Consider the following 23942-nt stretch of genomic DNA (forward strand, 5'->3'; position numbering starts at 1 on the left):
TGTTGTACTTTCATATCTTCCATGTCTATTACACGTAAAGTGAAATATTTCAAGACTTTTGTTTTCATTTTTGCTAATTATGGCGTATAGTTAATGAAAATCTAGTATCTTAAACTATTAGAATATTTCCTAAGATCAATAAAATATATGAAAGTCTAATTTCTGTAAACTATGTTCATTTACACACTCAATATTCCGTTGAGGCTCTTTTACTACAAATTACTGCATCCGTGTGGATTGTCATGGAGGCAGTCAGCCCAGGTTATTGAAGCCCAGGTTTGATTTGATAGCGGTCTTCTTTCATCTGTATTTCTGGGTCAAGTGTTTCTCATTTTCCTCCTGACAATACACTATATGGTGTCCTGTTGGGTTCAGGTCAGATGAGTTGGCTAGCCAATCAAGCAAAGTAATACCATTATCAGTAAACCATTTGGTTGAAGTTCTGGGTCTGTGTGCATGTGTTAAGTATTGCTGGCAAAGGAAATCGACACTTCCATAAATCTTGCCAGCAGATAGAAGCATGAAGTGCTCTGAAATCCCCAGCTAGATGGCTGCGTTGACTTCAGATTTGATCTAACACAGTGGACCAACACCAACCAATGACATGGCATTCAATGTATTTAATATACATTTAGAATATATTTGAATTGTTGCAAATTGAAAAAAATGGAACATGACCATTTCCACCATGTTCCAGAGCACTCAAGTGAAGTATTTACTTGAATATACTATGTAAACGAATATATATCCTAAATATAAAAGTCTAAATAAAATAAAATATATATTCTTAAAATGATCAAAAACATCTCTAGCACTAATGCCATTTTAGCCAGAAGAAATATATTGGTGAAATAAAAATTTTATGTAAATCACAATTTGGCATGGGTGTGAGTAAGAACAGCACTGGCAACTGCCCTGTCGAGGTTTGATTGTAGTTGTGGTCCACAAATCCTGTTTAGAGTTAACGTCTTTCCCACACATTTGAATAGACGATCTTTACTCACAAACTACGTTGATAAGCAATTTTTTTTAACGTTTCTTTTTTTTTTTTAAATTTGTGTTAAATTTTATTTATTTTGTGACATTTAGTAGAAGAATGATATGCAGTAGACTGAAAATAAAAATTAATATCCGTTACCTTTGACCTACAGCGACCATGTGATCTACAAAACAGCGACGACCTCTCCTGCTAGCTAGCGGCGGCTAACCAGGCTAACGTCTCTAAAAGTGTTTCCCACCATGGACCAGACTAAGCAGGATGAGGAGGACTACGGATATGACCTGTTCCCGGACAGAAACCCGAAAGACAAGAAGCAGTACTTCGCCCAGAGCCTGTTCACTTTCAACCACAAGTGTCGGGTCATGTTACAGTTCGCAATGGAAACCAGTAAGTAGCTACTGCTAGCTTGTTTAGCCGTTTAAAGGTAAAAGCTGTCAGTGAATGCTAACTGTCTCCATCTGTGTTTTTCTCAGGTCCTTATGCCAAACTCCTCCTCAGTGCCATGAAGAATTCAGGATGGTAGGTGTCATTTAAAAAATAGCCTTGTCATGTTTGACTTTCTGCTGCCAGTTTCACATTCCTAAAAATCCTGGGAATGTTCCTTGTTTACATAGAGTATAATGCTAACCCCCCCTTTACTGCTCCTGTCCCATTTTACTCACTGTGAGTTCATTTTTCACTGCAAAATAAAGTCCATCACCTCTATGGAAACAGAACAACCATGGCTAGAAGTAGAGAAAACCAAAAAATGTGTTTTGTGTAGTATGAAACAGTTATGATGCCACAGATCATAAAAACACAACTAAACTTGAATTTCTCTAATTAATTTTTCAAATATTGAAAAATGTGAAATGAATACATAGAACATTTTCACAAGTGCCTACAGGTTTTACCAATACTGAAAAAAAAGAATTTTACACACACACACACACACACACACACACACACACACACACACACACACACATATTTACAACCTCTACAAATTAGGTATTTGTCACATTGCACTGCACATGAACTCTACAGAGATGTTTCACCATGCTGACTCTTCCAACAACTTACTGACCGCTTGCAGCTTTGTACACTGCTTTTGAGCCAAGCTGCATTCATTTTATTGTTCAAGTATGCTTTATTTTGCTCTCAATCTCTCTAGTTTGCTTCCATATTTGCCTCCTCTCTGTGAATCTTTGTCAAGTGACTGTTGTTTGAAGCCAAGTCACTCATGGTTTCATAGCTGTGCCAAGGAGTGCAGATTTATTTATTCATTTTTTTTAATGGACTTTTATAACACAAGCTATTTATTTTGATTAGATTTTTCAATGACACATGTACATGAAAAATATTTTATAAAATATCACGATTTTAAAGTTAGTTTTGGTTAATTTTCCAAATGGAACTACATGTCTCACATGATCCGTTCAAGGACTGTCGGAAAGTTGAAAATCAGGTGTTTCTTTCTGTCTTTACACTTTCTGGCTCTAATAATTTGTGTAATTCTGATAACATGCCTTTTAAAGCCACCGATGGGCTTTGGAGTTTTGAGGGGTAAAACTAATAAATTGGTTTAAAACTAACAAGAAAAAAATTAATCGGAAGCTTCACCTCAACATTGCTAATTGATCCTCATTTTAAACTGCTGCATTTAGCGTATCTACTACATATATGCAACAAAACTCAGATTCCTACACTAGCTTAACAATTAATTCAGTTGAAATCACATTTTGCAGCTATGGAAATAGCAAATGCTCCTGGACAGATGATATCCAGTGCATCTGAAGCAGGGTTTAAACTGTGGTGTTAGTGATTTTACAAACTCTACCTCATGTAAAGCACCATAACATGTTTTACAGGTTTTTTTTAGAGTGGATGCTGAACTGAATCTTACTTTTAAAGTAATTATTTTGCAAATCTAATCACAATATCTGTCAGGAAAAGAACAATTAGATATTGTCAACTCTAATTAATATTTCATTTGCTCAAATATGTGTCTGCATCACTTTACTTTTCCCGTCTGATGCAGCAAAATCTTTAAAGACCGACATTTCTCCTGTGAAGATTGCGACGGGACGGTCAGCGGTGGCTTCGATGCAGCTTCTTCTCAGGTGACAGAGATAACGATTATATATATATATACAAAAAAATACATGCTACAGATTGCTCTGGATTATTACGAGAACTCGACTTGTCAGTGTTTGATGTTTGCTTCCAGATCGTTTTGTGTCAGAACAACATCCGCCAACAGGGCCACATGAACCGAGTCGTCGCACACGAGCTCATCCACGCCTTCGACCACTGCAGAGCTCACGTCGACTGGTTCAACAACTACAGACATCTGGCTTGTTCGGAGGTGAGCTGCAACATGTTTGACTTCTTGTGAGCAAATGCGCTGAAATTGTTTCCTTCAATAGAAAACATTACAAAAAATTGGTGTGTCATGGATAGATGGATACATTATTCATTCTGGGAAATTCAAGATGTCATGTTAGCAATAAGCAGGTTTTGTTGAGCCGGCTAATTCAAAGAAAGCCTAGCTCTGTTAAATTTGCATCCTAATACACCTCTATGCGGAAAGTTATATTTTTTAAAAATATGTTACTTTTTCACCATTTCATGATTTTTGTGTGCTGCAGCATTAATTTTAGGTCAGAGTTGATTTGAGGCATTTTATTGCCAAACATCCAAATTGCATTTTCTCCTTCATATGCATTACTGTAATGTTTTGTTGGACCTAAAAAGTTACAGTAATCCTTACACAGAAAAACATGACACATTTGCTAATTATTCAGAGCCTTTCTTGTGTTGGTGTTTCAGATTCGGGCTGCTAACCTCAGCGGAGACTGTTCCTTTTACAACGAAGCTGCCAGATTCAACTTTGGCTTGAAGGAGCATCACCAGGTACTTTAACTGGGTTAAATACGGGATGTAGCTTGAACTTGTCAGCCTGCATGTTTGGCGTGAACCTTGCCAGGCTCACCACAGCGAATGCAGTCCTGACAGTAGGGGGAAGCTATAAATGTCTTTTGGGAGGAAAAACAACCAGTAATGAGTTTCAATCAATCTTTATTGTAGAACAAGAAGATATCCTTGCTTTATTTTTCTGTGTGATTTTGATTGTTGTGGCTACTGGCTTTTCATGAAATACTACAATTATGCTCAAAGTCGTTATTTTTCCAGAGAATGTTCAATATGCGTCCTTGTATGTCTGGCATGTTCATTCAGCCAAGACCTAACATAAGGGGAGTTGCTCCATGGCCAAACAGAAGTCCCTCAGTGTGCCTGTTGACCTGTCTTTGGTCCTGCCTAATAGAACCTTAAGGTTGTCACCAAACTGTTCAGGAGGAAGCATCTTCTGTTTTTGTATTCAACTTACCTGAAAATAAAGCAAAAATCAACTTGCAAGGTGTTCAGGAATTAATTAAATGAAGTATTCAACTTGCCTTTTTTTTAGAAAAAAAATAATCAAGAATCTTTGTCATTGTGTTTCCACACAGTGAAATTGCTATTGGTGACTCCCAGCTATATATAAAAAATAGAAAAAGGCACACTATGTACAAATAAATTTTTTTTTAAAAAATACTTAAAAGATACAGTGGGTACGGAAAGTATTCAGACCCCTTTAAATTTTTCACTCTTTATTTCGTTGCAGCCATTTGCTAAAATCAAAAAAGTTCATTTTATTTCTCATTAATGTACACTCAGCACCCTATCTTGACAGAAAAAAACAGAAATGTAGAAATTTTTGCAAATTTATTAAAAAAGAAAAACTGAAATATCACACAGTCATAAGTATTCAGACCCTTTGCTCAGTATTGAGTAGAAGCACCCTTTTGAGCTAGTACAGCCATGAGTCTTCTTGGGAATGATGCAACAAGTTTTTCACACCTGGATTTGTGGATCCTCTGCCATTCTTCCTTGCAGATCCTCTCCAGTTCTGTCAGGTTGGATGGTGAACATTGGTGGACAGCCATTTTCAGATCTCTCCAGAGATGCTCAATTGGGTTTAGGTCAGGGCTCTGGCTGGGCCAGTCAAGAATGGTCACAGAGTTGTTCCGAAGCCACTCCTTTGTTATTTTAGCTGTGTGCTTAGGGTCATTGTCTTGTTTGGAAGGTGAACCTTCGGCCCAGTCTGAGGTCCAGAGCACTCTGGAAGAGGTTTTCTTCCAGGATATCTCTGTACTTGACCGCATTCATCTTTCCTTCAATTGCAACCAGTCGTCCTGTCCCTGCAGCTGAAAAACACTCCCATAGCATGATGCTGCCACCACCATGTTTCACTGTTGGGATGGTATTGGGCAGGTGATGAGCAGTGCCTGGTTTTCTCCACACATACCGCTTAGAATTAACGCCAAAAAGTTCAATCTTGGTCTCATCAGACCAGAGAATCTTATTTCTCATAGTCTGGGAGTCCTTCATGTGTTTTTTGGCAAACTCTATGCGGGCTTTCATATGTCTTGCACTGAGGAGAGGCTTCCGTCGGGCCACTCTGCCATAAAGGCCCGACTGGTGGAGGGCTGCAGTGATAGTTGACTTTGTGGAACTTTCTCCCATCTCCCTGCTGCATCTCTGGAGCTCAGCCACGGTGATCTTTGGGTTCTTCTTTACCTCTCTTACCAAGGCTCTTCTCCCACGATTGCTCACTTTGGCTGGACAGCCAGGTCTAGGAAGAGTTCTGGTCATCCCAAACTTCTTCCATTTAAGGATTATGGAGGCCACTGTGCTCTTAGGAACCTTGAGTGCTGCAGAAATTCTTTTGTAACCTTGGCCAGATCTGTGCCTTGCCACAATTCTGTCTCTGAGCTCCTTGGGCAGTTCCTTCGACCTCATGATTCTCATTTGTTCTGACATGCACTGTGAGCTGTAAGGTCTTATATAGACAGGTGTGTGCCTTTCCTAATCAAGTCCAGTCAGTTTAATTAAACACAGCTGGACTCCAATGAAGAAGTAGAACCATCTCAAGGAGGATCAGAAGAAATGGACCGCAGGTGAGTTAAATATGAGTGTCACAGTAAAGGGTCTGAATACTTATGACCATGTGATATTTCAGTTTTTCTTTTTTAATAAATTTGCAAAAATTTCTACATTTCTGTTTTTTTTCTGTCAAGATAGAGTGCTGCGTGTACATTAATGAGAAATAAAATGAACTTTTTTGATTTTAGTAAATGGCTGCAATGAAACAAAGAGTGAAAAATTTAAAGGGGTCTGAATACTTTCCGTACCCACTGTATAAATATGTAAACAGTCTTAGTGCACATGAGCAGTAGGATGAGTGTAAAGTGCAGTCCAGTGCAAGACTCAGTTCTTTAGTGCACATAGTGAGTCTGATGTGTGTGTGTAGGGGGGAAATGGATTGGACAGCTCTTGGATAAAGACTGTTTTTGAGTCTGGAGGTCAGAGTTTTAATGTTTCTGTACCGTTTCCCCGAGGGAAGCGGAAGAAACAGTCCATTTCCCGGGTGGGTGGGATCGGCGGCAATACGTCGGGCCTTCCTCTGGACCCGGCCCGCGTATATTGAGTCCAGGTCTGGAAGAAGACTTCCCACAATCCCCTGTGCTGTTTTCACCACCCGGGATAAGTTCCTTCTATCCTGAGCTGTGCAGCTGCTGTACTACACTGTTGCACCAAGACAGAGGATGCTTTCTATTGTGGCCCTGTAGAAATTTGCCAGAAGCTGAGGGGAGAGACCAGCATGTTTCAGCTTCCTAAGGAAGAAGAGCCTTTGTTGAGCCTTCTTCACCAGGTGAGCTGTGTTCAGAGACCAGGTCAGGTCAGATGCAATGTGGATGCCCACAAACTTGATGTTGTGAACATGCTCCACTGCTTCCCCTTTGATGAGGAGAGGAGCATGCTCTGTCTTCCTGAACCTCCTGTAGTCCACCTCCTTGGTCTTGTTGGTGTTCAGAACAAGGTTGTTATGTGAACACCACTGAATAAGGTGCCGGATCTCCTCTCTGTAGTGGGTCTCATCATTGTCCGATAAGAGACCTACTACGGTGGTGTCATCGGCAAACTTCGCGACCATGTTTGTGGAGTGGATGGCAGTGCAGTCGCTGGTGAATAGTGTGAAGAGGACTGGGCTGAGCATGCAGCCCTGTGGTGTTCCTGTGCTCAGGACCAGTGTGGAGGATGTACAGTCTCCCAATCTCTCCCTCTGAGGCCTGTTGGTGAGGAAGTCCCTGATCCAGTGACACAGCGATGTGGACAGTCTCAGGTTATGGAGCTTCAGTGTCAGTTTGTCCGGGCACACCGTATTGAAAGCTGAACTGAAGTCCACAAATAGCATCCTCACATAGGTGTTAGAAAGCTGCAGGTGGGTCAGGGCTGTGTGAAGTGCCATGGAGACTGCATCCTCTGTTGATTTGTACTCCCTGTAGGTGAACTGATATTTATCCAGACCAGCAGGGATGACGTCCTTGATGTGCTTTAGGACGATCCTCTCAAAGCACTTCATAATCACCGGAGTCAGAGCAACAGGGCGGTAATCGTTGAGGCAGGTGACTGCTGATTTTTTTTTTTAGGCACAGGCACAAGATGGAGGTTTTGAGGCTAACAGGGACTGTGGCAAGCTGCAGGGACAGGTTGAAAATGTCCAGAAAAACTCCTGCCAGTTGGTCGGCACATCAGAGTGCGACCCGACACCCTATCTGGTCCTTCAGCTTTGTTGGTGTTGATTCTCTTCATGGAAGAGCTCACTTGGTGCAGCCTAAGGACCAGAGACTGATGCTGTTCCTCCAGTCGGGGTAGATGAACACTCTCTCTGCTGCCAGGTGTGTCAAAATGAGCATAGAATGTTTTCAGGGTGTCGGGGAGAGTGGAATCATGGCTAATCAGCTGATCACTGTGCTTGTAGTCTGTTATGGTCCTAATGCCTCTCCACATACTTTGTGAGTTGTTATTAGCAAAATGCTCCTCAATGCGCTATTTGTACCTGCATTTTGCCAGCTGAATGCCCTTCTTCAGTTCTTTCTGGGCCCTGCTGTAGGCCAGCTTGTCACCTGACCTGTAGGTGGCATCACAGGCTTTGAGTAGGGACTTCACTGTCCGTCCATGGTTTTTGGTTTGGGAAAACCTTGATGGTCTTTGTGGGCAGGACAGCATCAGTACAGAACTTCAGATACGACAGAACCGATGATGTGTATCCATCTAGATCTGTGCCCACCGATGATGTGTATCCATCTAGATCTGTGCCCTCCTTGAACACTCCCCAGTCAGTGCACTCAAAGCAGTCCTGTAATGCTGAGGATGCCTCATCAGTCCATACCTGTACAGTTCTAGTGGTCGGTCTCTCCCTGCAGATCAGAGGTTTTTAGGCTGTGTTAACCGTTCCTGCTCAGCTGCCCGACTGTAGTCAGAAAGCACAGGGGAGGTCAGTTCTCCAGGGCCGAAGTTACTGTCATTCACTTCGGGGTTAACCACCTTCACTTCACCAGCAGTTATAGAAGGCAAAAACATGGGAGCCTGGCCTTGTTTGAGAATACTGCAGCCTTTTATTGCAGATAGACTGTGACTACACTGTTCATTTACACTAGCCCAGAAGCTACACTTCTTTTCTTAACTGGCTCCCATCTTCAATCGCTCGTGCTGCATTCAGGGTCGCTCAGACAACTCGCACTCGCTCTCTCTATCTCTCTCTGTCCCTCACACACACACACACACACACACACACACACACACACACACACACACACACACACACACACACACACTTACGCGGCTCTCTCTCTCACAACGGAGCCACGCACTCTTATAACACAACCGCCACTCTGGATGGAGATTATGCCAGAATTCCAATCCAGCACAGTAACATACATCAGATTGAATATACATACAGATAAATAGTCCTCATTTACGTCCAGTCCATTTATGAGGAGTCCGGTATATTCAAAAGAGGTCCAGTTCATTGCAAGCGAGGCAACAGCAAAAGTGCAGTTTCTATCAAAAATGTAAAGAGATAGCAGTCCATTCCCTATATGTGCGTCTTTTCCAGTGAAGCAAAATCATCTTTAAAGACATCAGTGACACCCATCATACAGGCTATAACTCCTTTGAGCCCGAAATTAGCAATAAGGAGCATATTAACTAAGACTATCTGTACTAATTCAAAATTTTACCTTCAACAAAATATTGTTTGGGTCACAGCCTATGACAATTAACAGCTATTCTTCAAGTTTTTTTTTTTTTTTTATATATACGAACATGTAAAATGAACTGGAATGAACTTTGACAGCACGAAACAGTCCGCAACAGCTGTCTCTCTTTTTTTTTTGACATTGTCATATAACCTCTGAAAACAGTCCCTAAACTCTTACCGCAGTGAGCCACCCACTCTCCAAACTTTACCGGTGGTCTCTGCTTGCGGCTCGGCCTTTGAGAACAATGGCCCTGGTGAAATAGTTCCGCCACACCACCCCTACTATCCTGAGATTCCCCAGGAGCAGAAAAGTCCATTTGAGGAAAGTGGGAGGCGGGGGGAACAGCAGTTGCAGAAATATCCTCTGCTGGATCGGATGAGCTGAAGCTGGAGTCTCCATCTGCGTCTGTATCCGAGAACAGCTGGGACAGACCCATGACAGGATCCTCAGGCTGGGGGTGACATCTCCATCGGTGTCCAGCTCTGAGCCTGCTGCATGGCCCAGATGTTGTCCAGTGGATCCCGGCAGCGATAGGGCTTAAGCTGGTTGTGGTGAACCACTTTAGCTTTGGTCTTGGGTCCTTTCTGGATGCGATACACCAGATCGTCCAGCTGCCCCAGGATGAAAAATGGTCCCTCATATGCCAGCAGGAATTTTCTGACTTTGTTCTTGACTTTTCGTGTGCCTTTGATGAGATGCCACACAACATCCCCAACGTGGTACTGTCTGCGGCAGCAGTTCTTGTCATATTGTCTCTTGGCACGTTGCACTGACTCCCCGAGAGCTTCTCTGACTATTCGATGTGCCAGCTCCAGGCGCTCTCTGAGGTGCTGAACATACTCGGGGCCTGAAGGAGTTGTGTCAGGGTCTGGAGGCAGGCCGGCTACCAAGTCCACTGGCTCACTCACTTCCCTGCCAAACATCATGAAGTTGGGAGAAAAACCAGTTACACTGTGCTTTGTTGCTCTGTAAGCCATGATAGCGTAGGGTATCATGAGGTCCCAATCCCAGTGGCAATGCTCTGCTGTTGTGGCCAGGATCTTTTGCAATGTGGCATTGAACTGTTCAACTTGGCCATCGGACTGAGGTTGGAAAGGTGCAGTATGCGTTTTCTCAATACCAAACAACGTGCACATTTTCTGGAAGAATTCAGATTCGAAGTTCCAGCCTTGGTCACTGTGCAATGTCTGTGGTGCTCCATAATGACACACCCACTTTGAGGCCAGTCACTTAGGCCACTGTTACAGCCTGGTCATTGGGCAGGGGAAAGGCTTCCACCCACTTGGTGAAATAATCTTGTATAACTAGCACATACCTGTTATTGCGCTCTGTCTCGTTCAGTGGCCCCATGATGTCCAGGGTGACCCTTTCCATGGGGGCTCCCACCCAAACCGTGCCCATGGGGTTTGTGGTGTCTTCCGAGGCCTGGCTTTGGAGGCACAGCTGGTACATGTTCTACACCAGAGAGCAACATCCTCTCTCATCCGGTACCAGAAGTATCGAGTTTGTAGCCACGCTACATGTCTGTGTAGTTTCTCATTCATCCAGGTCATGGTTATCCAAAGTTGTTTAAATCAATCCAACTGGACTTTAAGAAGGTTCCTTGAAGACGTTTCACCTCTCATCCAAGAGGCTTCTTCAGTTCATGCTACGGTGTGCTCTACCCCAAAATGTCCACCGACCTGCCCTTCATGCATCTGTGGGATGCTGCTGCTGACCTTCCTCCAGCCCACTGCTTCCAGCTGCCCATTCCCACCAGTCTACTTTGCATTGCCCTTACTATACTTGATTTGCTCATCTACATATTTTTGAATTTACCACCAGCTATACATGTAGTATATTTAATGCCAGAGCAGTACACCATAGCAGTAAACTATAATTAGTTTCCATGTCAGTTGTACTTTGCATGTATCATCTGTCTTATCATGCATATATCAAACTGTGTGTTTTATGGTCCTTGTGTCCGCCCCCCACCTCTCTACCTCTATCTCTCTACCTCCACCTCTAACCCTCTACCTCTACCCCTCTACCTCCATCTCTCTACCTCTCTACCTCGTCTGTCCTTCTCAACCCGCCCGGCCAGCAGACAGATGGGTCCCCCCACATAAAGAGCCGGGTGCTGCTCGAGGTTTTTTCCCCCGTTAAAAGGGTGTTTTCCTTGCCACTGTCGCCTTTTGGCTTGCTCTGTGGGTCAGGCATATGGGTTCTGTAAAGCGTCTTGAGACAATTTGACTGTAATTGGCGCTATATAAATAAAATTGAATTGAATTGAATTGTTTCATAACATCAGGCCAGAAAACAAGAGGCAGCACAATTTGTGGGTAGAACTGAGTGTCATCGAGGCAGTAAAAACGTCTGACCAGTATTCCTTCTCGGATGTAGAGCCGCTTCCGCTGGCTCCAGTATGTTTTTGTGGCTGGACTGAAGGGTGACACTGTCACCCACAGGGGGGCGATCTCCACCTGCCTCTATCCACATCAGGACAGGTGCAATGTCTGGATCTGCTTCCTGGGCCTGTCGCAGATAATCTGGGGACCAGCCGTCAAGCAACATAGTTTTGTTAGTCTTAGTCAAGTAAATTTGCTCTGGGCATTTTTAGTTGTCAGTGTCAGCAGACAAAGCTTCATCTACCCTCACTAGACCCTCCAGTACGGGGGCTGCATGTCCCTCTACCCCCACTGGACTCAGCATTACCTGGTTGATGCCAGAGTCCAACTCACACTGCACCCCCTGATGACTGACATTCACTGGATGAAGGGAGGGGCCCGGCAGTTTGCATGGGCCTGTCTGGCGGCAAGGTCTTCTGGAGAGGCTATCCACATTGCTGTGCAACCAGCCAGGGTGATGGATGATCTTGAAATTGTACTCGCCGAGTCTCTCAAGCCACCTGGCAAGCTGCCCCTCTGGCTCCTTCATTTTAGTTAACCTCCGAACGCTGCTGTGGTCAGTGCGAACTATGAAGGCTCGCCCCAGGAGGTACTGTCGGAAATGTGATGTGAAATCCACTACAGCTAGCAGCTCTTGCCGTGTGGTGCAATAGTTCTGTTCACTTTTGCAACTCCTATAGGCCAGCACACGTTCTTGGCCCCACTGAACTTGTGAGAGGACGCCGCCGATGCCAACATCACTCGCATCAGTGTCCAGTATCATGTTGCCGTGGTCGAGTGGATAGCCCAGGACTGGTGCAGTGGTTAGCAGGTGTTTGAGTTCATCAAACGCTGTCTGGCATTCCTCAGTCCACTGAAACCGGGCATGTTTCTTTGTGAGGCTATGGAGGGGCTCAGCTACAGAGGCAAAGCCTCTCACAAACCGCTGATAGTAAGATGCAAGACCGATGAATCGGTGGACCTCCTGCAGCGATGTGGGTGTTGGCCAATCTTGCACCTTTTGGACTTTGCCAGGATCGGTGGCCACACCGTCCTCTGTGACAATGTGACCCAAGTAGGCATTTTGTAGGTTTTAGTTTCAGATTGGCCTGGTGGAGTCTGTTGAAAACCTGACCCAGCCTGTCTAGCATCTCTGACACATCCCTGCCCAGTACTTTGATGTCATCCAGGTAGACTAAACAGGTCTCCCACTGCATGCCGGCCAAGACACGGTCCATTAATCGTTGGAATGTTGCCGGAGCATTGCACAATCCAAACGGCATGACATTCCACTCAAACATCCCGTTCCTGGTGCAGAAGGCTGCTGCTTTGCGCGCTCTGGGTGTCAGTTCAACTTGCCAGTAGCCGGAGGCAAGGTCCAGCGTACTGAACCACTTGGCAGTAGAGAGAGTGTCCAGTGTGTTTTGGATGCGGGGCAGTGGGTATGCGTCTTTAATGGTGCAGTCATTAAGGGCTCTATAGTCTATGCAGAGGTGGTACGTCCCATCCTTTTTACACACCATTACTAGAGGCGATGCCCAACTGCTGTGGCTGCTGCGGGCCAGGCCCGCCCCCAAGCTTTGTTGTATCTGTTGGTCAGCGCTCTGTTGTTTCTCCCATGCCATCCGGCGTGGAGGCTGCTTGACTGGGGCCCCTGGCCATGTTATGATGTCATGCTGCACTAGGCTGGTGCGGCCGAGGTCAGCAGGACCGTGAAGAACACACTGCTGTAGGTGCACAGCAGCTGTGCTAGCTGGAGCTGCTCACCGGGTTTAAGCTCAACGGAACTCTGAGCATAGAGCTCCTGCAGGTGCTGGGGGACAGTAGGGGTGCGACTATCAGTCTGATCAGGCTGAACTGTTTCTGTTGGCTGTAGAACTTTAGCAGGTTGGAGGAACCCTGCAATGCCCCCTTTTTGATGGTCATGGCAGTGTTTCCAGGATTGAAGATGTGGAGTGGCACAGCTTTATGGGGTTGGGCTTCCAGCACAACCCGTGCAACCAGCACTTTGTGTTTTTCTACAAAGCCTTTGGTGGGGTTCAGCATCACCTCCCCTTTATTTTGGTCTCAGAAACAGGCGTGGCCTTGTACCACGTATTCCTCTCCAGCCTCCAGCACCACTGTCTGGGCCACTGTCACCGCTTGTGTCTTAGTTTTGCTTTGTGACTGGAAATATGGCACTTCTTCCCCAAACAGCACAATGGGATGGTTTCCAAAATCAAAGCGTGCATGGGCTTCAGTAAGGAATGGGTGGCCTAGGAGAGCCTCATCGCAAGCTATATCAGCAACCAGGAAATGTATGCTCACCTGCCGGTTGTTGATCTGTACGAGGATATGAGCTTCACCAAGAACAGGTATCTCACCTGGCCTGACACCAAGTAGAGTCTTTATGATTGATGGTTGTAGAGGTGGACGGAGATCCAGGTGAATAGCTTCATAGTGGTGTAAAGGCAACACACTTCTCCCAGCCCCAGTGTCCAAGACAGCACACACTACCAGTTCGTACACCTGCATGTGAATATTCATTTCCTGACTGTGGGCTTTAAGGTGAAGTACAGCAGGCTCTGGGTGTTCAGCAAAACCTGGTCTTGTGTGGTCTTGGGCTTTGCTCACATTCTTTGGAGAGGGACAATCTGTCCTCATGTGACCAAGGCCTGAGCAGTTATGACAGCGTACCTCCTCCCATTTAAGGTCTTTACTCCTTCTCCATTTACGTGGTGTGTGATGGAGGCCATGAGGGTGAGGCTTCCAGCTGGCGGCTGGAGGCGGCAGTCTCTGGTCCCTCCACCTCGGCTCCCTCTCTGATCGTAGCAGCACGGGGTTTCCAGCCGGTTGTGCCGCGTGTCCCTGTGTGCATGATGCTGGTGACATATGATGCTGCCTGCTTGGTGGTTTCATGGCGGCAGGCGATGTCCTAAGCCTGGGCTAATGTGTGGGGCCACTGTTCTAACAGTTTCTGTACAATTTCTGTCACCTACAGCATTAGTGAAAACCTCAACACCTATGGCGTCTTGCTCAGTCTCCGTCCTGTTGCTGTAGGCCACTGACACTTTACCATATATGTCATCTCTTAAGACGTGAAGAACCTCACCCACTTTGCGGACACGCTGCCTCAGTGCAATGGCTACTGCAGCTGCATGCTCTGAAGAGGGGCCATATGCAGTCTCCATCTCCTCCACTAGGCGGCGGTAATCCCACTGTGCAGACCGAGGATTTCTGTGGATGTCCGTCCCTGCTGCGCCCACCAGGCAAAATTTTAACTGGACAGCCATTGTCTTTTCTGACCAGTAATTGGCTTCAGCACAGCTCTCAAACCTGTGCAGGAACTCTTTCCAGGGAGAGGTGCCATCATACTGACCAGAACGTAGTGTAGGGACTCTTTCTCTGTGGTCATAGTCGTCCTCACTTTCAGATGAAAGCTGGTGATGTGCACTGTGGAGCTACCGCGCACGTGACTTTGGCTGCTTGCATTTCGTGGAAGGGCCCTTTAACTGTAAAGTCTGAGTATGTGCTTGTTCTGGTAAATGTCTGTAGTTGGTGTCCTTTGGTGAGTTATAGCATGGACCATGGAGCCCTGAGCATGTGGGGATGGGTGTGCTCTGGGTGAAACTGCCCCGATATGCAGGGGAAAAGGGGTTTGTGTGGAGGCTTGCAGCCAGTGGCGTAGTGACATGGTGCAGCTTTAATGGTGGGGCATGAATTGGCTGGCCGGGTGCATGGAAACATGAACCATCACTCTGTGAATCAGCCACACAGCCTGAAAGCAACAAATGTCCTCATCAGTATCAATAAAAGGGTTTGTACTTGACAACTTGGGCAGAGGGAGCTCAGTCACTCCTAGTCTCATTGCTACTGGTTCTTCATTGCAGATAAACGGATTAAAATGTCCAAATTCTTTGTTTCCTCCACTCACGTTGTCTGTTTTAATTTCCAGTACATTTTCATTTACTTTAGTGAGTGTCATAAAGGGGTTTGAATAGCTCATGACCAATGTTCCCTCTAAGCTACGCGCGTGCGCAATTGCGCACTGCTGACACGGTCTCCGCGCACAGAAAATCTGCGCTGCGCACAAAAAAAAACCCCTCCAACCTAAATTGAAAATAATTCTGTGCTATTTTTCAATGTGAGTCAGTGAGTGACTGGTGACTGGCTGCTCCAGCCAATGATGCGATTCACATACATATTTACGCAGCTAATCAATGTCATTGACAGGCGTCCTTCTGTGCAGCCACCGTTGTTCTAGCTAGCAGAGCGGTGTGGCCGATGTGGAGGGAAGACACGCTAATGATGCTAAATGCTGCTTATGTTGACCCTTTATAATAATGGCAAAATGAATGGGCAGTGGCACATTCCCTCACCAAGCCACAGTAAGCAAGAAATGCGATTCTTTTAAGATGGAATAGCTGTCGGAGTTAGGGTTGCCACCCATCCCTTAAAATACAGAATCGTCCTTTATTTGACAATTAATTGTTGCGGCCCGTATTGATTCAATACGGGACGCAAATTGTTCCGTATTTTCATAAATCTCCCATACACGTCTGTCACACACTCCTCAAAACTGTTTAATGAACAAAATAAAACACAGGAAATATTAAGGGCAGCCAATTTCATTTTCGTAGGACCTTTGTAGCGAGGACACGATGCCAGGTCCAGCGGATAGGCCTCAGACTTCTCTGTGTGTCCGGTCCTATAGTTCTGTCTCTGGTTGCCAGGTTACAGACGCTGCTGCTCCCGCGCGTTTAAAAATGTTTACACCCGAAACTCCACCACGTCCAAAGAAGCAAAAACGTTTGCAAATGTACCAACGTGAGTGGGAAGACTCGAACCCCTGGCAGTAGGTACAGGGCAAAGTATGTTTTCTGTTGCTCATGGATTAGCTGAAGTAAGGCAGCATCAGGGGACCGACATGTAAGAAACATGAGAACAGAGAGAACCCAACCAGCAGGTCACAGTTTATCATCATCTAATCATCTCCTGAAGTCCATATGGTGAGGGACATCAGTATCTTGTTGTTAATTTACCAGAGGATGCTTATAATCATGCTGATGTGGTCTGTACTCTACAGTATTTTAGTGACTCAATAAATGCCTAAGTTGTTTTTGTTGTTTGCTTTTTTAAAAGCTTTTCAGTTTTTAATAAACATTTCTTTAATAGCCTATATGTGATCAATAAATGGCCTCACTCAGAACTCAGTTATGTTAACAGCACTAAATAAATCAATAAATACATGCATACACACATAAATAAGTTAATACATTAACTGTGTTAAGATAAGATTTAGATTTAGATGGAAAAAATGTCTGTAGAATTTTTTTGTACAGTATTGTGCATTCAGTTAAAGTTTTTGCAGAATCCAGTATTGCTTACTGGTTGGTCATTACATTTCATTAGTTTGGTTTCACTGTTTAAAATGATGCCGCCTCTTTTCAGACAGAACCTGTGATAATAAACAATACAAAATTTTTAGTTCCGTGTTAATAAAGCACTTAAAGCTTTAGGTATGGCTAAATGCTTTTTTTCAAAATTAAATATATCACTCCTTAGGTGGTAGTGGCCCCAAGTTCAGTAAAGTTGGAAAGATATTCACAGATTTGGACTTCCAGCATCAATAACTCATTAGATATAGGTTGTCAAAACATCAACGGTGCATCTTTCCCATTGTTGTAAGGCAGACAAAGTGCTACAAGCCCAGTTTTATCAAAAGTAGCTGTCTTTCAAGCTACAGGAATAACATTGGTGTCTACGGAGTGAACAGGGTCCGTCTGCAATTTGCAAAACCGCTGCAACAGTAAAGAGAGACAAATATTCAGTAACTTCACTCTTATACATTGTAGTGTCACTAAAATCACTGCAGCCTTCAACTGGCTCCTGTTGACAAAGTGTTTTAACAGAAATGTAAATGCTGTAATTTGATTCTTTTAATAAACCATGTAACTTGAATGGATGCGATGCTGGTGTGACCACAGTGCACACATCTGATGTTGCTCACAGTGGTCCAAGGGACGCTCAGGGAGTTTGTGTGTTTGCTCAGACTCATGAAAAATTAGAGGGAACATTGCTCATGATTTCAACATCCACAGCGTGGCGCTGACTGTGGGCCGCCATCTTAGCTTAGCTTCTGGTCAGGCACAGCTAACAAAGACCTCTCATTAGCTTAATTGTCCCGGTTTATTTCACCATTTCTCTCTGTGCTCACCACTGCTGATATGATGACCGTGAGAGGGTCCCTTCGTGGTCGCCAGTGTTAACCGTTCCTGCTCAGCTGCCCAACCGTAGTCAGAAAGCACAAGGGAGGTCAGTTCTCCAGGGCCGAAGTTACTGTCGTTCACTTTGGGGTTAACCCCCTTCACTTCACCAGCAGTTGTAGAAGGCAAAACCACAGGAGCCCGGCCTTGTTTGAGAATACTGCAGCCTTTTATTGCAGATGGACTGTGACTACACTGTTCATTTACACTAGCCCAGAAGCTACACTGGATCCCATCTTCACTCGCTTGCGCTGCATTCAGGGTCGCTCAGTCAACTCGCACTCGCTCTCTCTCTCTCTCTCTCTCTCTCTCTGTCTCTCTCTCTCTGTCCCTCTCTCTGTCCCTCACACACACACACACACACACACACACACACACACACACACACACACACACACACACACACATACGCTGCTCTCTCTCTCTCACAACAGAGCCACGCACTCTTATAACAGCTGGGATCAAATTCACAGAGATGTGATCCGACATGCCCAGGTGTGGTGCTGCAACAGCCTTGTATGCCCAAGGTATGTTACAGTAAACCTGATCCAGGATGTTATTGTCTCTCGTGGGTAAGTTTATGAAAGCAGTGAAATTTGGGGAAAACTGCTTTTAGCTCGACCTGGTTAAAGTCTCCGGCCACGATCACAGCCGCCTCTGGGTTATTGTTCATCTGCTGACTGATCAAGCAGTACAACTCCTCCAGTGCTAATTTAGCGTTAGCGCGCGGTGGTATGTAGACGGCTACAATCACGATACAACAGAGCTCTCTAACTGTCTTAAATGGTCTGCATTTCACTGCCAGATATTCCAAGTCGGGAGAACAGTATGTTCCGATGATTTTTGTACCAGTACAATAGGCATTGTGAACATACATAGCCAAACCTCCGCCTCTGCGTTTCTCCGAGGCTGCATTTCTGTCCGCCCGGAGAAGAGAGTGCTTGGCTAGCTCCACCGCCACATCTGGGATGTTGTTGTCCAGCCAGGTCTCGGTAAGACAGTAACAATGAGATAAATGGGTAAACCCTCGGAAACATACTAATATTTGGAACCTAAATATGCTGTGTGGTCATCCAAGTGCAATAAAGAACCGTCCACACAGCTGTCGATCTTTCCGGAGACGATCCTCAGTTTCATCTCGTCCATATTGTTGGCAAGCAACCTGGCGTTTGTGAGGAAGAGACTGGGAAGAGCCGGTCTGTGTGGGTTAGCTTGTAGCCTAGCATGCAGGCCGCCCTTCTTGCCCTGCTTTTGTTTACAGTGTCTCCTCCGTCTCTTTGGCCACAATGGGGGGATGATGAAAGCCTCGGCCGTCCGCTGAATCTCCGATGTAACAAAATCCAGCTTTGGAAGTGTTTGGTGGTGTACATTTTCCCCTATCTCTAACAGCTTAGCCCTACTGTACACTATTGCTGCTACAGGTAACTGTAGGAACAAAACAAAAGCACATAAATAAAGAAAAAAGAGAAAAGGCCGGGAGCTCCAAGCCACTGCGTGCACACGCGCCGCATATATATTAAGTCATCCTATATTAAAAAGTAATAAAGAGTCCAGAGTTGAGGTTGAATACCCTAAGTTACTACTTAATTCTGTCTGTCAATGTCAGTGTCAATCATGCTGCAAAGCTAATATGATCTTGTGTGATCTGCCTGGATACAAAATACTGTAGCTTGTTTATGGTATTGACAAAATGTTTAGAAAATGCTGGTTAAACATAGGGGCTGCACAGTGTCGTTGGTTGGCACTGTCGCCTTGCAGCTAGATGATCCCCGGTTCGTGTCCAGACCTTAACGGGATCTTTCTGCATAGTGTTTGTATGTTCTCCCTGTGCATGTGTGGATTTTCTCCAAGTACTCCGGCTTCCTCCCACAGTCCAAAAGAGTGCTGTTGTCCGTAGTTGTGAATGCTCTAAATGTAGCCCTGTGATAGACTGGTGACCTGTCTAGAGTGTCTCCTACCTTCACCCTAAGTCAGCTGGGATAGACTTCAGCCTCCCCACGACCCTAATGAAGATTAAGTGGTGTACAGATAATGGATGGGATGGTTAAACAGCCACTTGTGACTTACAACAATGCCAGCAATATAATACATGGAAAATCATCGTTTTGTGAGTGGTCATGTGGTAACGTATTATTGTTTATGGTCTGTCGAATGACAAGTTTTTATTGAAATCTTATAGACATTTATCAGTCAGATTGTGTGCATTCAGTTTGGTCACATAATGGCCTACATGATTTTGATGATAAACTCTCTGTTATTTAAAATCCATGTCTAAGATTTTCACATATTTATTTCTTTATTTGGTAGGGACTGTGTGTGTGTGTGTGTGTGTGTGTGTGTGTGTGTGTGTGTGTGTGTGTGTGTGTGTGTGTGTGTGTGTGTGTGTGTGTGTGTGTGTGTGTGTGTGTGTGTGTGTGTGTGTGTGTGTGAGTGACTGGCTGCAACTCCCTGTCAATTTCTCTGAAATGCATGCATCTTCACTCTTCCAAGAAATGGACTGTTTGTTGTTTTAAACGTCTATTTCTGTAAGTGATACCTGGCAGTAAGCGTGGGGTATTTTTCCCCTAAACTTCTGACACCTTAACAGGCGTTGAAAGCATTTCTCTTAAGCTGTCTTTTCAGTTTGTGTGTGAGAGGTCAATGCTTAGATAATCACATTATAAGCACACTAGTATATACTTGTCTTGCATGGTTAACATAAATTGCAGTTGCAATAGCACATAAATATAAAATTGATTATATGATAAAATAAGTTGTGGTTAAATGTTGATTACATGAGTAAATGTAATTAACTGTTGATTAAATGTGATTAAGATATTAATTAAATGTGGTAAAAATATTCCCAACACAGTGATACATAAAACAATAAGTCACAATAAAAGCATATTGCAAAAAATACACAAAGAAAACATAACAGTGAAACATACAATAAAACACAGGACAATAGGTCACAATAAAAGGACATTACAAAGTGTACACAGAGACGTTAAAGGCCAATGATCACAAGATTGGTTCACTTTCAGCCATTGATTTGAAAGTTGGTAACATGGGAAGACTGTTCCAGATCTTACTGGCCTTCACAGAAGGAACATTTTGTCCAAAGGCTATTTTTCTGTGTGGGACCTCACAGTCCCCTCCAGAGGAGGCTCTGGTCCTGAGACCGCTGTGAGCCCTTGTTTTAAGTCGGACATGGAGGGTGGGGCGAGTAGGCAAGAGAAGCCATATGTAAATTAGGGTTGCAACTATCGATTATTTTAATAATTGATTAATCAGTCGATTATTTTTCGATTATTCGATGAATCAGATAAAATAAACAACACATTTTTAATTTCCACCTCTTTGTTCAGAAATAGAAGATTTGGACTGACAGAGCAAATAAGATCATTGTAGTGAAGTCTTCGTCTTCAACAATTGAAAGAGGCCTCATGTCAGTGACGATCATGTTGAGGATGCTCTCAGTCAAGACAGCTGCATGCTGTGGTGTACATGTCTTTCTCATCATTGAAGCCTGTCGGTGCAATTCATCCTGCCTCACGCCAATACAGACCAGTGTCTTCACTCAGACTTTGTCAGAAAATTAAATCTTGAGGCTTGATCTTCAAATTATTACCACCATTGTGTGCAAGTTGCATTTATTTATAATGCATATTCAAACCCTGCTTAAGCTGATTAAAGTGAAATAAAAAGTATCTCTCACACACACATGCCCTATCACTGTCATTAATTAGCTAACAAGCAAACGCTAGCATCAGGCAAGCTACCAGAGAGACTAACGTTACGTTTCCTCACTTTAAAACGTAACAAATGTAGGATAATGTTGTGACTTAAGGTGTGTGTCCACTAGATGCGACACACCGCATGTGCCATACAGGTCAGGTTGCGGTGCGTTTCTAGCTGCGATCAGGTCTGTTTACCTGGAGCGGGCCACATCTCATTTGCATAAAGTAGACTCGACTTCTACTTTATGCAAATTCAATGCGGCGTGCGGAGATCCCACGCATCGTGAAACTGTCCTCAAACATCTAAACTAGCCATCGCTGACCTAAAAGGAGGACAGATTTAGCAATTGCATAGCTTATTTCTGCCTCAAATGCTTTCAGAAATACTTTTTACTGACGTGTTTTTGAAATAAAAGGGAACGTTTGCGGCTGAGGCGTTGTTTATCCGACTCATCTGCCGGACCATCAAGCTGAAAGCTCGATCACGTGACTACGTAGTGGTCCGATGATGCTCGAGCGCTGTCATGTGACAACATTGTGGCGTGCTAGTGACCGCCCGCCATCCGTGCGATTTTCAGATGCGATGCGTTGCCGTGCGGGAAAATCACATGTAGTGGACACGCGGCATGTTTTTTGTTTAGTGAAGCGAGAAATGCTCCCGCATTTTTAAGGACTTCGGTCAAACTGTTTTCGTTTTATTTATTTATTAATTCCGTGCCGGTCAGGTTTAATTTGTTGAATTTACTTTTCCTTTGAAAATACTGCCTCGCTATGTTTTCAACTTGCTCTGCAGGTGGAATTTTCTTTTCTTTTTTAAACTTTATTTCAGTCAACCAGCATTGACAACGCTCTGCAGGTGAAGTAGACGGCTCCGCGACATGGCAAGTGACGCATGAATCGCATGACACAATGAATCGACAATGAAATTCGTTGCCAACGCTTTTAATAATCGATTTTAATCGATTTGTTGTTGCAGCCCTAATGTACATACAAAATAAAGTTGAAAAATTTAGTTTTTGTGGACATGTGGTTAAATTAAACTCCTTACTGGCATTTTCTAGAATTATAGTCTAGTCAATGTATCTCTTCTAGTTCAAATACAGAATGTAACCTGCAATTAACAGCCTCTAAACCTCTGTTCTCCTTGGACAGGAGTGCGTCCGAGGCCGAGCCCTGCGCTCCATCCTGGCTGTGAGGAAAATCAGTCGAGAGCAGGCGGAGAAGGTCGTCGACGAGGTGTTCGACTCGTGTTTCAACGACCACGCGCCTTTTGGACGAATCCCGCACAGCAAGAAGGACGCCAAGTTCGCCTACAGAGATTACGCGAACAGAGATCGATATTATGCAAACCTTTAGTGTCGTCAGATTCTCATTAAAACTCCTGAAGGTGCTCTGCATTAAAGCCTCAACCGAATGACTGAGTGTTGAAACCCTTCAGAAGGGATTCAACCTTGAAGCGAAGGAAGGAGCGGTACATTTCACGTTCAGCCTTTCGGGACGTTAATTCTGTGTGACAGGTTTGTAAGAGTTGATTTTTTGCTCTCACCTCAGTGATTTTTGTCAATTTTTGTAGGTGATTAATGGGTGCTTTTGAAGGAAACGCAAGATTTCCTTTTTGTCCATCAGTGCTTGCTGTGAAAGTGATTTTTTTGTTTGTTTGTTTGTTGTGACTTTGACCTCCGTTAAATTCCTGTAAATACAGCTGGTTGTTGTGACAGCATCAAACTGTATTTGAATTAAAGTTTGATTCCTCCCTAAAAGTTGCGTTTGTGCGCCTCATCTCAAAATTATTTTTGAGGACGAGAATTGACCTTGTTTTAAAAAATGTTTGAATTTACGACTGGAAGGATGAGTGATTAGAAAACTTTAATCCTAGGAGAGGACTCTTCAAATTAACGTGTGAGATGAGTAAAGTGGGAAAAGTTCTTCGGCGACAACACGGTCAACTTTGTTCACATCTGTGCAGCCACTGTAAAATGTCATTGCTGACATCTTTATTGGACATTGGCATTTAAAGAATCTAGTTTCCCTCCACAGAGATTAATGAGGGAAAAAGTTATTAGGGAATCAGCCTCATAATCCCCCCTTTCCTCCTCGTTCTTCTCCTCCTCCAGTCCTGTCTATCTCAAAGACAACAGTCTCTGCATTGTAATCACAAAGTCATTCTGGTGTTGGAGTGTAATATACCAAGCTCAATATTCTCCACAGGATGAGCGTGGGCTCGGAACAACAAGGCTAGTGTGTGGGACGGGAGATTAGGTTAATTTTAGAAGCTTAGCAGAGAAAATGATGAAAACGGCGCTTTGAGGCAGCTGGGATTAATGCAAAGCAAACACAAGAAGACAAAAGATGAGAAATGATATTTGGATTTGTGCAATGTCATACAGCTGAATGAAGAAATCATACAAAACAGTAGAATTACTGGTGCAATTGTGAACATATCAAATGTGAGCTGCCAAATACTTTTAGAATACAATTAGACA

At 44.2% G+C, this 23942-nt stretch overlaps 1 protein-coding gene across 2 annotated transcripts in view; it reads left to right on the forward strand.

Moving 5' to 3' along the window:
• The first annotated feature begins 1022 nt into the window (after positions 1-1022).
• The window catches only part of atp23 (ATP23 metallopeptidase and ATP synthase assembly factor homolog), a 36244-nt gene continuing 13324 nt past the window's right edge, over positions 1023-23942 (forward strand). The window contains exons 1-6 of one of the 2 annotated variants that reach the window (XM_023266108.3): positions 1046-1387; positions 1474-1519; positions 3021-3102; positions 3210-3347; positions 3812-3895; positions 22612-23219. In XM_023266108.3, coding sequence (XP_023121876.1) covers positions 1240-1387; positions 1474-1519; positions 3021-3102; positions 3210-3347; positions 3812-3895; positions 22612-22815 — 702 coding nt within the window. In that variant the 5' untranslated portion in view covers positions 1046-1239 and the 3' untranslated portion in view covers positions 22816-23219. Of the gene's footprint in view, positions 1388-1473; positions 1520-3020; positions 3103-3209; positions 3348-3811; positions 3896-22611; positions 23220-23942 lie in introns of those variants that run through there. The other variant, XM_035946370.2, reaches the window with a different exon arrangement.

The sequence above is a fragment of the Amphiprion ocellaris genome, chromosome 21, assembly GCF_022539595.1.
Source record: "Amphiprion ocellaris isolate individual 3 ecotype Okinawa chromosome 21, ASM2253959v1, whole genome shotgun sequence".
Classification (NCBI taxonomy): domain Eukaryota; kingdom Metazoa; phylum Chordata; class Actinopteri; family Pomacentridae; genus Amphiprion; species Amphiprion ocellaris.